The 14,086-nt window shown below is 42.4% G+C and overlaps 2 protein-coding genes across 4 annotated transcripts; both read right to left on the bottom strand.

Annotated features, from left to right (window-relative positions):
* Nucleotides 1-348: 348 nt before the first annotated feature.
* On the bottom strand, nt 349-5,201 carry LOC124203581. 2 transcript variants are annotated; one of them, XM_046600255.1, is made up of 5 exons: nt 5,048-5,201; nt 4,693-4,884; nt 4,347-4,620; nt 2,840-4,279; nt 349-2,776 (listed from the first exon to the last, which is right to left on the bottom strand). In XM_046600255.1, the coding sequence occupies exons 2-5, from the start codon at nt 4,858-4,860 to the stop codon at nt 558-560; spliced, it is 4,101 nt and encodes a 1,366-aa protein (XP_046456211.1). In that variant the 5' UTR covers nt 4,861-4,884; nt 5,048-5,201; the 3' UTR covers nt 349-557. The 2 variants fall into 2 exon arrangements, with proteins under 2 accessions (XP_046456211.1, XP_046456210.1); XM_046600254.1 differs by having other exon boundaries at nt 4,955-5,163.
* Nucleotides 5,202-5,453: 252 nt separating this feature from the next.
* On the bottom strand, nt 5,454-8,222 carry LOC124203585. 2 transcript variants are annotated; one of them, XM_046600260.1, is made up of 8 exons: nt 8,000-8,222; nt 7,793-7,940; nt 7,558-7,710; nt 7,075-7,458; nt 6,712-6,943; nt 6,231-6,645; nt 6,018-6,170; nt 5,454-5,883 (listed from the first exon to the last, which is right to left on the bottom strand). In XM_046600260.1, the coding sequence occupies exons 1-8, from the start codon at nt 8,173-8,175 to the stop codon at nt 5,622-5,624; spliced, it is 1,923 nt and encodes a 640-aa protein (XP_046456216.1). In that variant the 5' UTR covers nt 8,176-8,222; the 3' UTR covers nt 5,454-5,621. The 2 variants fall into 2 exon arrangements, with proteins under 2 accessions (XP_046456216.1, XP_046456217.1); XM_046600261.1 differs by having other exon boundaries at nt 5,456-5,883; nt 7,087-7,458; nt 8,000-8,206.
* Nucleotides 8,223-14,086: the final 5,864 nt, after the last annotated feature.

Here is a 14,086-nt window from a genome sequence, read left to right as displayed (position 1 = left end):
ATTTTAAAAAATTAACTTTATATATGATAAAGTAGGCCATAAGGATAATTGTCGATAACCAAATAAACCAGATGTCAAGAGTTCGACCCTTTCAAATGTCAAGATCTCGGTCAAGAGTTTCAACAAAATTACCTATTTCTTCTGTAAAGCATGTTGAACTGAAAGAGTTAACTGGACGACAATATACATGTTCTTCAAAATCAGACTGTGTTAAAACAAAAAACATTTAGCTTATTTGGAATTAAGTGAGTCCTTGTCTGACTTAAACTACGGGTGTCAATCCGTGAAAATAACACACCAAACAGCAACATCCACAGTTATTCCGAATACTCCAGTGCATAAACATAGTAACCAAAAGACAAAGAATTTACGTTTATAAAGCATATTATCCAAATAATATGTTGTACACGGAAACAAGAAACTTGGTTGACAAGTGACGTTGCCTTTCAGATCAAGACTTACGAAGACTTGGGAGATAGCAACCCATCAAAATTCACGGTTGTAAAACCAATAAAAGTAAAAATAATTAAACTAAACACGAAATCAATCCAAACCGATCAAATGGTAAGATCTAATGAAGAAATGTTGAGCTTACTGCGTTTAGGAGAGAGAATGAGGACCTCATCCGACGTCGTCGACGGGGAAACCGATTCCAATTGCCTTTTCCCTGAAGGCTTGGGTGCCGCAAGGTTCTGGCTGAGACTCTGACGGAACTTCTGCACATCTCCCATTTCCGATGTCAATCTTCGAAACGATTCCGCAACACTCCGATGGTATTCTATGGTTTTTTCAAGTTTACAATTACTGGAAAGAGGGTTCCAATCTGACACTGAAACACTGAACTTTATCAAGGGACCAGTTTGGCCAAGATCCTTTTTAAATTCGCGGAAATGATCTATGCATATAGGGTAGGTGAAATGGGTTTCCGAGGAACGAAGAAACTTTTCCACTTCGGAGTGATTGGGTATTACAGCTTTCGGCATACTCCAGGTGAAGGACGGTCCCGCCACAGATTTCCATCTCGATACCCAATTGTCCGCGATGCGTATAAAAGCAGTGGACGCAAGTGGCGACTTCGCGATGGCTTCTTGGAAGTTGGTATTCAACAATGTCCGCTGAAAGGGTTGGTTATCGTCTGTAATAACTTCGAAGGAACAAATCTTGTTTGCAAATCTTTCCCAGGAACGAGCGTCGTCAATCAACAACAAGCAATTCACAATTTTGTCACAGTCTTCTTTTGAAACATAGTCCAACAAAAAAGGGCGACTGAAAAAATTTCGGCACATCGCGGTAAACAATTCGAGGCAAACTGAGAATTTCTTGATGCAGGGCTTCGTCCTGACTATCGACATGTGGAGGTCGAGCATAAACTTCCGTAGATGATGGCGCGGCAACTTTTTCAAATACGGTTGAAAGGATCCAATAACATTCTTTTGTTTGGGATCGAACCGATGCTCTTCAATCAAGAAGAAAAGGTGAATGCAATTGAACAATTCTTCTTGGGTATTCAGAATCCAGGAGTTTTCATCCAATTTGTTGCATTCTTCAGTTATCCATGACTCGATGTGCGTAGCACACGTGTTCAAAATATCCAATTTGGTATCAGAATCTAGTTTACACCAAACTTCAGTTGAAGAGATGATGTCACTGAAAAATTCGCATTTGATGTCGTGGGACCAGCATCCGGCAGCTTGAAATACACACACTTCCATGAACAGCGATTGCAACAATGAATTTTCGAGAAAATGAAGAAGGCTTCTGACCACATTCGAGACTACATCTCTTCGTTGCGTTACTTCGGATTTCTTCATTGCAGAAACTACAAACGCGCAGATTTCATGCATCACGTCGGAATAGCAGAAAGAGGTTTTCCAGTGTTCGCTACTGGATTTGTGAAAGCCTTCAAGGATGTGCCAAATTTGGTCAAAGTTCATTTGAGACAACAGCAACGAGATGGAGGGTATTGGTTGGATATCTGCTAGTTTAGGGTTCCGTTTCACTTGCATCACAAACTGAATGTACTTAGTCACGCTAGATAGTAGCAAATCGCAGTCGTAATTCCATTGAAAGTTTGAAGGTGACTTGACAATCTCTTTAATGGCTGACAATTTATCGAATAACAGTGTTGAGTATCGATTTAAAATGGATATCAGTGACGTTTTTCCTGATTCCAATGATTCGGCAAGATTCCATAGAGATTGATCCGAAAGAAATTGCATCAACAAGCCAATCGTTCCTTCTTGATCTGGAACATCGATCATTTTGGAGAGCAAAGACTCGAGCCATTTTGGATTTTCAAGTAGAATAAAACATTTCAGCAGTGCAAGAGCGTCCGGAGCGAGGAGAACGCTTAATTCGCAATTAAGAAAAGTCTCGCAAATTTCCATGAAAATAAACTGGCAGGATACATTATCCATGAAGCGCGAGTTAACCTGGGCATCCAATTCTAGCATCAAACGGCATTGCAAGGTCGAAGAAAGCTTGGAGAAGACAGAGACCAACGATGCTAGTCTTTCTTGACTTGAGGCTTCCGGGTACGCCTCCAAAGATACAATTGCATCCACGTATAAAGCTACATCTGACTGTTTGAGAACGGCAGCTCCTTTCTGGTCAATGTTGGTCATCGACGACGCTACACAATCTCCAATCAGCATAGCTCCTTTCACGCATTTGACGTCAAGAAAGTACTGGATCATTTTGATAATCGGTACGAATTGCTTGATAATGCGTTGAGTAGTAATCAGTCCTCTTATCAGATCAATGCAATCGCCCCAACCTAAAGAAAAAAAGTAAATTATATGGGCTAACTATTAACCTTAACAAAACAAAGAAAACTCACCATTGCTTTGGCAGACGAATTCGACGACTGCTTGAGCTACTTGCTCATTCTGGATGCCTTCAAAAGTCTTCAATGTTTTTTTCTTCTTTTTAATCTCGAATTCGGACCCAAGAATCTTTAATATCTCGAGACCTTCTTTACGTGCTCGCAAGGCGATGCAGAGACGGAGTAATCTCAGCGTTAACTCGCCGTTTCTGAAAGTTGACTGGGTCCAGATTCTTTGGGGATAGGTGCAGCAATATTCGACTGTCTTATTTAAATCTTGTGCGAGCTGTTGTTGAGCGAGCGTCTGCCATCCAAGCGCGGAAGTCAACGAACTTTCAAGGTCGTTCAACAGCATAGCAAGTCCATAACGACAGTACATTCTAATGGATAGATGTTTAGGCCATATAACCAGTATTGTATGGAAGTAAATCTTCTGACGAATTCTAATTGATTTTCCCCTGCAACGGCATCCATTCTGACAATTGCATTCTTCTGAATTTAGTCTCCTGAATTTGATTTTCTTGTCTGGTTGAATGCTACATGGTTCCAGCAAGTTTCGAATGGGTCCAACACATGTCTCGTTCCAGTTCAGCTCATCGATATTCAGATCTTTGACAGCACCGTTCGAATCCATCCAACGCGAAATTTTTGTTGACGTTTTTTCTTCTGATTTTCTATGCCTTGTTTTGGTATGCGTTACTTTCGCCAGATGCACGTCGATAAAAGGGCAGCATCGCAAAAGATCAGCCAGGATTCGATCGTTCCCGTGAAGGTGATGGAACATGAGACGTTCCTCGAAATACTTTTCTTCAAGAACAAAGAACAATACATTTTCTTCTTCACATTTCCTGGTTGAGATTTTTTTATCGCAATGGCAATCTGTATCATCTTCCCAGCAGCAGTCAGCATCACGGTCGGAATGGGATAGGATTTCAGATTCCACGGAACCTTCAATTTCCATTTCAATTGTTTCATTACCCAACGAGCAACCTTCACTGTCAGGGGAGTTGTTCAAGTTAATTACAGATTGCTGGTCTGTAGAGCACGGAACTTCTTTCTCGTCGATCGAAGTAATCACGGGGATTTGGACGTTTTCTTTGAGCAATGGGCATTGTTGAACTTTGGTGGAATAGTCATCTTCATTTCGCTGGGAACTCCAAGGCATCAGTGCTGCTTCTAATTTCTTCTGTGAGGTAAGGAAAGCTAGAAAATCGGCTGGCATCACAATGCTGGAATTGGTCCACACCAGGTTGAACACGAGCGTCAACTTCCAGCCTCGCGTAACAGGATTCATGACACACTCGCAGCTGTTGTAAAATGAAGACAGAGAGAACAGCTGGTCGCAATCAAGGTCATCTTCGAAACTGGTCTGCCTTCCATTATATTTCACGTGGAAGTTTCCACCGTCATGGCCGCCATTTACGGGCAACTGAAGAATTGCCGTACCGAATGTTCCTATGACAGTCAATGACGTATAATCAGTGTAATCAATCAGTAACAAAACGATTAATGTCAGTCTTACCAAATTCTTTCCCTGAATCGAAGGTATGAGTGTACTGCCCATCTATCTCAAACAGCATCAGCTTATCAAGCTTCGCTTTGAAATCCAAGGTTTTAGTAACAGGCAATCCTAACATCTTGATTACTAGAGAACTTATGTCTACATTCTCTAGTGTTGATAAAAGGATTTTATCACAACATATTTCAAAAGTGTGTCTCTGTGAGGAAGGGAATAGGGTTGGTGAGGCATCTGCATCAAACTGTTTTTCTGAAAACACCTTTATTCTTTCAGCATCCTGAAATATCCAAACAACAAAAATGCCAAATGTTAGACATAAAATCACACTGAGATGATTAAATGATCTTACTAGGAGGGATAGCGGTATCTTGATGTTTCCAATTTCTTCTAGCTGAATAGAAGGTAGAGAAACTTCATTAAATAAGACACACCCAGCTGAAAAATCCAATAATGGCTCCTGTGTTGGCAAAACAGCGTCAGCTATGCATTTTCGTTTAATTTTCAGTGAAGAATTCATTGTTCTTCTGATGTGTCTGGAATTCTGGATATGAACATTTGAATTTGAAAAAACTTTAATTATTGAAATAAATAAGCACTCGCAAGCTCGCAACCTGTTGAAAACTTATCATCAAGGAAAAGATGGCACAAGTCTAAGATATTTAGACATTTTATAAGTTAATGTTCATAATTGAAAATTAGTGTACCAAAAAAACAGCAACCACAACCAGAGAAACGCCGAAGAATTCGTTCCAAACAAAACAATTTTATGCTTTTTTTCTTTCTTCCCCTTTCGCGCTCTTTTGCAAGATTGCAAGCCAAAGCCAACTATTCACGACAGCGGACGCCTAAACAATAATCCTTGGCGCTCGCGGCGACGCTCAACGGTGCGAGGCTTAGAAATGAGTCGACCGCAGCACACCTAGCGGGAAGAACTAGCTCTACGTAACCAGGTGGTTATCACCCTTGAAAAGAACACTAAGAACTGTAACAATGTAAAGTAAGATTAGCGCACATTTTTCTCTGATTATTAACATAAACTATTTAAATTTCATGTTGGACGTTCATCTGTTGTAACAACAATGTTGTGGAGTCCGCTGATGGTAAATGGGGCTCTCGACTTATAACTATATTAGCTTCAGTCGGTGGACTGGTATGGTGGAACAAGTTCGGACAGGATCGGTACTTATTATGCGATTCGTGTGATTTTTGTATAGACTGAAATTTTTGTTTTTGTTTTATATAATATATATGTATATTAGCCAGTGTTAGGAGACACAATCACGTCCTTTGAATGTCTAAAAAGTCCGTTATCATCCTATGTGGGTGAAAAGATGTCCTTGCAGTTTCTCGGACTGGAAACACACCTGTAGACTGTTGATAATCGAACCGCGAGGGCCTCTTGCCCGGCAAGCCTCTCGTGTGTTGGTGGGTTTGTACTGACTGTGGCTCTCTCACAGCTGCAGTTTGTGTCAAACCATTTTCCACGCCGTAAACCATGGCAACGGCAGGATAGGTGAAATTCCCACAAGCAGTTGATGACCTGAACGAGAGCCAATTGTAATTAAAACGCATAATATGCACAGCATTAGCGATCCTGGAAAATCTCATTATTCAAATGCCGTAAACCTTAAATTCAAAAAGCACTTTTTAGTTTCGAAATTAAAGATTATTTACCCGCTATAGTATGGTTGAGAAAAAGTGTAAACTAGTTGCTGTTGTTGTAATGCTTGCTGTTCTCTTTGCCACTGAATGAAGTCTTGTTGGAGAGTTCCAACTAAACTAAGCGCCAATGATCGCGCGTTTTGAACTGCTGACGGTTCAATATGCCTAAACAAAATCAGATTTATAATAAAGAACTTAAAGACCAAGATAAAAAAAAAACCTTACTCTAGTAATAAATGATGTGGTTCATCACTTGCATTTGATGAATTAATTCCCTGACCTTGCAAAGATACACTCACACCAGTCTCTGTTTGAATGTAGTTGACATTGTCACCAGAAGGACCAAGCACTCTTTCAACAATCTTGAATGTTTCAGGTGCATGATCAAGATTAATATAAACTTTATCTCTTATAAGAGTCACTTGAGGAGGAGGATGGTTAGGTACAAGAGTTGGAGAGATTACAGGAGGTGTTGGACTAGATCCTGTGTGCTCAGCAATGAAATCTTGGATATGATGAATAGCTTCATCTACAGCATGCTTGGCAACTGCTTGGATGCAAATATATAGTGGTCTTTCATCATTTGCTATGAGTTTCTCTCGTGGAGAAACGTAGCGCCCCTTAGTACACAAAGCAGCTTCTAAAAACACATTATTATTTGTAAGTTTCTTTAACAACCAGATTTTAAATTGAAAATGTACATTACTTGATTTCCATTGAATTTTTTCTTGAATATATCCTTTGGTCAGCAGATTTCTTGCTCTAGGAGGCAGGTTGTTGATTTCAACTTCGGCATTGAAAAGATCCTTTCTCCCTGTTTTAAGTTTTTTGTCTTTCTTCTGAGCACCATGGCTGGCTTGCAAGTTCTGCTGTGGCTGAGGTTGAATTTTACCTTCTGCAGCTAGTTGGGCATTGATTTGGGCAGCAGCTTGTAAACTCTAAAAAACCACAAGGAATTAGTAACATTGATAGTAATTTGGCGTTCATGTTAAATTTTCAAAACTATTTAGGTTATATAGGGTTGCATGGGGCATGCTAAGTGTTTGATTTAAGGTATCTCCATACTTACTTGGCTACTCACAGCAGTTTCGACTTTCAAATTCCTTATCTTAACTAGGTTAGCTTGGGTGGATGGGTTGGTTTTTGTTCCGCCTTGTTTGGTTGTTTGTGCCTGTTGTTTGTGCCTTATTTTACTTTTCTTGGCTCGATTGACAACTAACTTTTCATTGAACGTTATGGGCGCTCCGTCCGCCAAAAGACGCTGAACAATTGAAGCAATATTTCGGGCATCATCTATGCCGCTATGAGCTCTTCCTTGAAATTCACATCCAATGTCCCGAATCATATTTTTTAGGGACAGACATTGCATATTGCCATTTTTGTAGAAATGAGCGAAAATGATCTTAATATTTATCCAGTTCTGGCAGTATGTTGGAAAATCTATTTCTGAAATCTAAACAAAAAACAGAAATGTGAGCGAGGGTTTTGTTAACTGCAGGGCGTACTTAAACTGCTAATGATGTAATCGTACTAAAAACTCCCATAAACTCACCCTACACTGCTTCTGTAGAAATTGACGAATGTCGTTAGGGTCATCGGTCACAACCGCGAATGAATAGTACGAGCCAATAACCTTGTTTTTCTTCAACCATTCTTCAAATGAGACAAATACGTCCTTGAATAATGGAGCTTTGTCAACAGCATCCTATATAGGAATAAATATAAAATATGCCTTTAAATCACGAACTGCTTAGTTGTGGGCTCGAAATGTAACATTTAGAGAAAACCTGTGTGATTCCTGTAAGTTTTTTACAAAAATTTGTCAATGACGGGTTAAGAACTGGTTGGCAGAAGGAATGGAATTCATCTTCGATGGATCCATTGTGACCATTTAGTAAAATGGCAGGGAATTCAATTATTTCTTGTATTCCACCTCTAAAAAGAAAATCTTGGTGTGGAGAGTTCTAAATTATGAAACAAAATTAAAGATTTACTTGATATGACATGGGTTTTTGAGAAATCCACACGTTCCTTCAAAGTCAATAATAACAAAGTAGTCGAAATGTTTTTTGCTTTTATTCCCACCAATAAAGTGATCCATGGCTTCTTTTTGAGGGATTTCTGTGTTGGTACATTCCGTGTGAGTATATTCCATGTTGGTATATTCCATGACTCCGCTTTCCTTTGAATCCTTTCTCACTGTTCTTTTTTTTATGATTGATGGGGCTCCGAGGAGGACATCTGGTGGCCAGATTTGTCTTCGGATGCTGGGCACAGGGTAGCCCTTTAGCCCCCACCTTCTTCTCGGTTCTTTTTCCTTTGTCTTGTGGTTTTTTGGCGAGTTGTCAGGAGGAGACGCCATTAGTTCGCTTGCTTTGCTGGATTTTCCTAATTTTTGTGTGCTTTCTGCGTTGGCGGGTGCCTTCAGGTATGTTTTGAAATTATAATTGTTGTGTACTTGTTTGTTTATGATGATTTGCCTTCTTTAGATTCGGTTTATGAGTCTTGAGTTTTTGATGTATCTGACCAAGTGATGCTGGATCTCGAATTGGGTGCGGTGATCTAGTTCGATGTTGAGGCCCAGCACGTTTGGTAAGTTTAGATTGAGGTTCTTTTCTCTGAAGTATTGTGTTAATTCTAATCTCTCCATTTCCAGGGCGGTGCAGTGTAAGAGGGCATGTTCAGTTGTTTCTGGCTCTTCGCACTCAAGGCAGTTTGGGTTTTCTTGTGGCATCAGTCTGGCCATCTGTGCCTTTAGTCTGTTGTGTCCGGTTCTCAGCCTGAAGAGTATTTGTGTTATCTTCCTAGACTTGTGCTGGTGCCATTTGAGGGATCCGGTTTGTGTTCTTCTGTGGATATTTTCTTTCTCGTGGCCTGTTTTTAATTCTTCCATGTTTGTTCTTTTCAGGTAGTGCTTGTAGATGGCTGTTTGCTCGGAGATTGATAATGGGTTATTTGATCTGTTTGAGGATTCGTTGGATGAGCTTTCTTGTGAAGCTATGGTGTCTGCTCTCTCATTCCCCGGGATGCCAACATGGCTTGGGATCCAACAGATCCTGGTTTTGGTGCCTGAACTTTTGAGATTAAGTGCCGTTTGGATTATGTCGTGAATGACGTGGTGTTTTTCATTTTCAGGTGATGCTAGTGCTTTTACTACTGACTTGGAGTCAGTATAGACGATTAGTTCCTGGATGTCTTGAGGGAGATTGTACACTATTTCCATTGCCCTGTGGATTCCGTAGGCTTCTGCCGTAAAGATGGATGAACCCTCAGTGAGTGTACCAGCTTCTTCGATGTTCAACGTTGGGAGTACTACTGCATAGGTCGTATTTTTTGTTTCTTTATTCAGTGATCCATCCGTGTACGCTTCTGTTCCGTTTTCTGTCCGGGCCTTATATTCTTGAAAGAGCGCCCTGGCTTTCGTCTGGTTAGCGAGGGCTTCTTTCTTTCCAATTTGCAGGTAGTCGAGGGTGATCGGCATTTCGGTCCATGGTGGGGGTTGGTTGCGCCGGGATTCGTGAGCCCTCGCTTCTTCATACAGGTTTAGGTCGGCCAAGATAGTGTGTGCTGTTGCTAGCTTTAGGGCGGGTGTGTTGTGCTCCTTCCAATTTACTGGCTTTCTTCTGAGGTTGTAGCATGGTTGGTGCATCGGGTGGTTGGGTTGCTTGTCGACTCTAATGAGGTATCGTCCGGATAACCAGCTTTTCCTCGTGGTTATTGGTTGGAGGTCTAGTTCTAGAAGCATTTCTTTAATGGGCGTTGATTGGGGTGCCCCTAAGATGATTCTCATTATGCCATTTTGAATGGCTTCGATCTTCTTTTGTCTGTTTTGGCTTGATGTTCCTGCAACCATGATTCCGTAGTCTATTCTGCTCCGTACGAGTGCTTTGTACATAATTACTAGTGAGTCAATGCTCGGCCCGTGTTTTGTGTTAGTTAGTATCTTGAAGAGGTTTTTGAGTTTCGATGTTTTTTGGATCACGGCTTCCGTTTGCCGTGTCCAGCGTAGTCCATGGTCGAAGTACACTCCCAGGTGCTTTATTTCCTTCACTTCCGGGATTTTTGAACCGGTTATGAATAGGAGGGGGTTTATTTGCTTCTTTTTTTGTCTTGTGAAGTTTATGAGACTGGATTTGGGGGCGGAGAATTTGAATCGCCATTTTTTGGCCCATGCCGTGACTTCATCCAGGTATGGGGTTAGTTTAACTTCCGCGTCTCGTCCATTTTCAGCGAGTATATGGCATTCTATGTCGTCGGCGAATAGCAGGGTTTCTCCTGGTTCCTTGATAATGGGCAGGTCATCTAGCATGACTGAGAAGAGTAGCGGGCTAAGGGGGGATCCTTGTGGGACACCGATTTTGAGCTCTCGGTCCTCTGAGACGGTCTGTCCTATCTGGACATTGAATGTTCTGTTTGTCAGGAAGTTTTTTAACCATGCTAGTGTTTTTCCAGTTATTCCTTTTGCGCTTAGTTTGTACAGTAGGCCTTGTATCCAGGTAGTGTCAAAGGCCTTTGAGATGTCTAGGAATACTGCGTAGGTGTTCATAGGGTTTATTTTGTTGAATCCTTTTCTGATATAGTGCTCTAGCCCGATGATGTTGTCCATGGTACTTCTTCCTTTCCTGAATCCTGACTGTGTTTTTAGCCTTAGGCCTTTGCTTTCCAGTAGCCACACCATTCTTCTATTGATGATTCTCTCCATTACTTTGCCTAGACAGGAGGTTAGTGATATTGGACGATAAGATTCGGGTTCTTCTGCTGGTTTTTCGGGTTTTCTAATCGGGATTATTGTTGCTTTCTTCCAGTCCTCTGGGACATAGGCTGATTCGAGCATGCAATTCAGGAGGTCTAGTAGGTACTTCTTGTTTTCTTCTGATAGGTTTTTAAGCATTAGGTTATGCACTTTGTCTTGACCCATTGCGTTGCTTTTCAGGTTTCCCATGCCGTACTTTAGCTCTCGTTCTGTGATTGGTGTGTTTAGGCCGTTTGAGTCCGTTTTTGATTCTTGCTTCCTGATGTACTGCTCGAATCTTGGGTTATCGGGGAGGATTCCGTCGCTGTGGTCATATTGGCATGCTAGTATTCTGGCTTTTTCTTTAAAGTCGGTAGTTTGAAGGCGTGTTTGGGGGTCTTTTATGGGGGAAGAGAAGAGGTCGGGAGGAGTTGTTCCTCTTGTCCAGGCTTTTGTGAAGGCCCAGGTTTTTGTTGGGGAGCTTTTGGGGTTTAGGCTGTTGATGTGTTTATTCAGTGTTTCTTCTTTTGCTTTGATGATGGTTTTCTTTTTTTGAAGTTCTTTTTCTCTCCATACTGCTTTATTTGATTCACATGAGACTCCCCCTCTTGCAGGATCGCATGCATTTCTTGCTTTTCTTGATTGGGCTACTGCCTTTTTGCATTCTTTGGTCCACCACGCCCTTTGTGGTTCCGCTTTCATTTGATTGGATGTTTTTTTCATTTTAATATTGTTTGCTGTGTTTGCTGAGTGGAGGCCACTAATGAATATTTGGTACTTGCGTGAGGGGTCTCCTGTTCTGTGATAATCCGTCAATTCGATGGTTTGCCTTAAGCTCGTGTTCCAGTTTTCCCAGTTGGCTTCGCTGAAGTTCCAGCTGGGTGGTCGATTTGAAGATTGCATTGGTTTGGTAACTAATTGGATGTGGATTGGGAGGTGGTCGCTGCCTATAAAGGGTCCTCGTTTCAATTCTGCTGTGGCGGCTAGGTGAGGGGACATTATTGCGAGGTCTATTGTGGTGAATTTTAGTGTGCTGGGGCATTGTCTTGTGCCGAGGTTGGGTGGAGTGGCTAACATAATATTGTTTTCTTTTTCTAGGAGGTTGGCTAATATTCTTCCGCTGCGGTTGGGATGGGTGCTTCTTGTGTCCCATAGGCCATGTCTTGCGTTGTAGTCGCCGCAGAATATGGTGTTGTTGCTGGTCAATCTATGCAATTGGGTCAATTCATCCTCGTCGCACGCCTGGCCATTTGGTATGTAGATTGATATGATGTCTAACATTTCATTTCTGCCGTTGTTTTCTGTGGATATTGATACCCCTATTGATTCGATTGTTTGCAGGTCTGGCAGCTGGAGTTGTTTGAACTGGAGGGATTTGTGAATTAATATTGCCACGCCTCCTCCTACCTGGCCTACGCGGTTTTTATTTACTGCATAGTATTGTTTGAATTTTACGCTGAATGAATCTCTCCAGAACGTTTCGCATAGTGTGACTATGTGGGGTTTGTGAAGGTGCAAATGTGCTTTGAATTCTATTAAATTAGACTTTGTGAGACTTCTTGCGTTGTATTGAATTAGTTTAAGGTTCATCATTTTTTGTTTGTTTGTAGGGTGCTTGTGCCGCTTCTAAGTTTTTTGGTTGCTGGATCAGGTGCAGGTTCACTTCTTGCGCTCTTGGTGACGGCCGGTCTTGTGCCAGTGGCTACTGGTCTTGTCTCTTCTGGTTGGCTTGTGTCCATGTCCTCGGTGTCTGTATTCGGAAGGAGCTTGGCCAGTAGCGAGACAAGCCTGTCTAGTTTGGAGTTCGATGTTTGTTGGCCTTTTTCGAGCGTGGCGAGTGAGTCCCGTACATGGTTTACCGTAGTGTCCAGTTTTCCTACTTTAGCTTCCAGAGTTTTCACCTTAGCAAGTTCGGCTTTAATTCCGGCGAGGTCTGTTTGTAAGGCCTCAACTTTCCCTTTCAGGATTTCTGTTTCGTGATTGATGGGAGGCAAAGGCTCACCCAGTGCCTGGCTATAGCTAAGCTGTTTATTGGGGTGGGCAAGGGGTGATCTGCCTTGTGCAGTCGTTGTTGGTCTGGTTGCCTGCTTCATCCTTAGGAATTTTGGGCATGACGGCGAGCTGGCTGGGTGTTTGCCCTCACAGTTGATGCACCGAGCAGGGGCTTGGCAGTTTGTCATGTCTTCGTGGTGTGAGCCACAGTTGTTGCATCTTTCCTCTTCCCTACAGTGGTTGCTTGTGTGGCCCAGTCTTTGACACTTTTTTGAGCACCTTGGTGGGCCAGGGATGTATGGCCTTGTCTTGAACATCATTCCGTTTAGGATTATTTCACTTGGTGCATTTTCTTCGAATTCGAGGGCCACTGTTGGAGTAGGTGCTTTACCTAAGCCTATCTGGGATTTGAATCGATATACTGACACTATTTTGTAGCCTCTGTCTTGGAGCGCGTGGTAAATTTCTTCATCGGTATCGCCTAGTGGGACCTGGTGGATGGTTACCCTGGATCCGCTTGCTGCGTTTGGAAGTTTGCAGGTGACCATAATCTTTCCTTTGTGCACGTAGTTTATCTTTAGGAGTTTTAATTGCTGATTTTTAGTGGCTGGTCTGATGAATAGGTCACCCCCTGTGGCGATTGAGACTCCTCCTTTTTCGAAGAGTCCTAGTTCTTCTTCCAATTCATTCACTATTTCCGCGATTTCTTTCGATTTCATTTGCCTAAATGATTTTCCGTCTTCTCTCTTGATGAATATTGGTACGATTGTTGATTCGGTGCTGGTCGACGCCATTTTGGACTTGGGGGCGTCACCTGGGGGGACGGGAATTTAAGTTCTGGATGGGGTATGTATTCGCGGCTTTCTTTATGATTTGCACCAGCCCAACTGGTCGAGACCTAGGACTAGGTGCTTCGGGGTGTGAGTTTAGCAACAGCCCAACCGGCCGAAGCCTAGGACTAGTTGCCAACTGACGGTTATCAACAGCCCAACCAGCCGAAGCCTAGGACTAATTGATATTACCGTATTCTTCGGCTGGTTCGATCGCAAGCTGCAGGATGAATTCTTCTTGCTCTTCAATTTGATTTTCCGCCCTGTGTAGTTGTTGTTGGCTAGCCGATTTTTTCAATTCTTGGTAGATTCGCTGCGCCTCACGCGTTCGTTCTTCAATCAGTCGCCTTCTTTCCTCTTCTCTTCTTTCTTCAATCAACAGCGCCCTTATTGCCTGCCGTTCACGCTCCCGTTGTTCGGCTGCTGACTCTCGGCGTTGATTGTGACCGGCAGCTTGACGGGCCCTGCTGGGTTTACTGTTGCTACGGCGCGGCAGCTTGGTGGTTGGGAGCCAGATGGCCACGTTA

Source organism: Daphnia pulex, chromosome 10 (genome assembly GCF_021134715.1).
Source record: "Daphnia pulex isolate KAP4 chromosome 10, ASM2113471v1".
Classification (NCBI taxonomy): Eukaryota; Metazoa; Arthropoda; class Branchiopoda; order Diplostraca; family Daphniidae; genus Daphnia; species Daphnia pulex.
This window is presented reverse-complemented; position numbering and strand designations above follow the sequence as displayed.

What these genes read in the sequence shown, in the direction of transcription:
- LOC124203581 (XM_046600254.1), bottom strand. An exon ending in AGATACCGCTATCCCTCCTA is followed by an intron (nt 4,621 to 4,692) that starts GTAAGATCATTT and finishes TGGATATTTCAG; the next exon opens with GATGCTGAAAGAATAAAGGT. An exon ending in ATTCGTCTGCCAAAGCAATG is followed by an intron (nt 2,777 to 2,839) that starts GTGAGTTTTCTT and finishes TTTTTTCTTTAG; the next exon opens with GTTGGGGCGATTGCATTGAT.
- LOC124203585 (XM_046600260.1), bottom strand. Translation starts at nt 8,175, where the DNA reads ATGGAATATACCAACATGGAATATACTCACACGGAATGTACCAACACA. An exon ending in AACTTACAGGAATCACACAG is followed by an intron (nt 7,711 to 7,792) that starts GTTTTCTCTAAA and finishes ATTCCTATATAG; the next exon opens with GATGCTGTTGACAAAGCTCC. An exon ending in TCTCAACCATACTATAGCGG is followed by an intron (nt 5,884 to 6,017) that starts GTAAATAATCTT and finishes GCTCTCGTTCAG; the next exon opens with GTCATCAACTGCTTGTGGGA.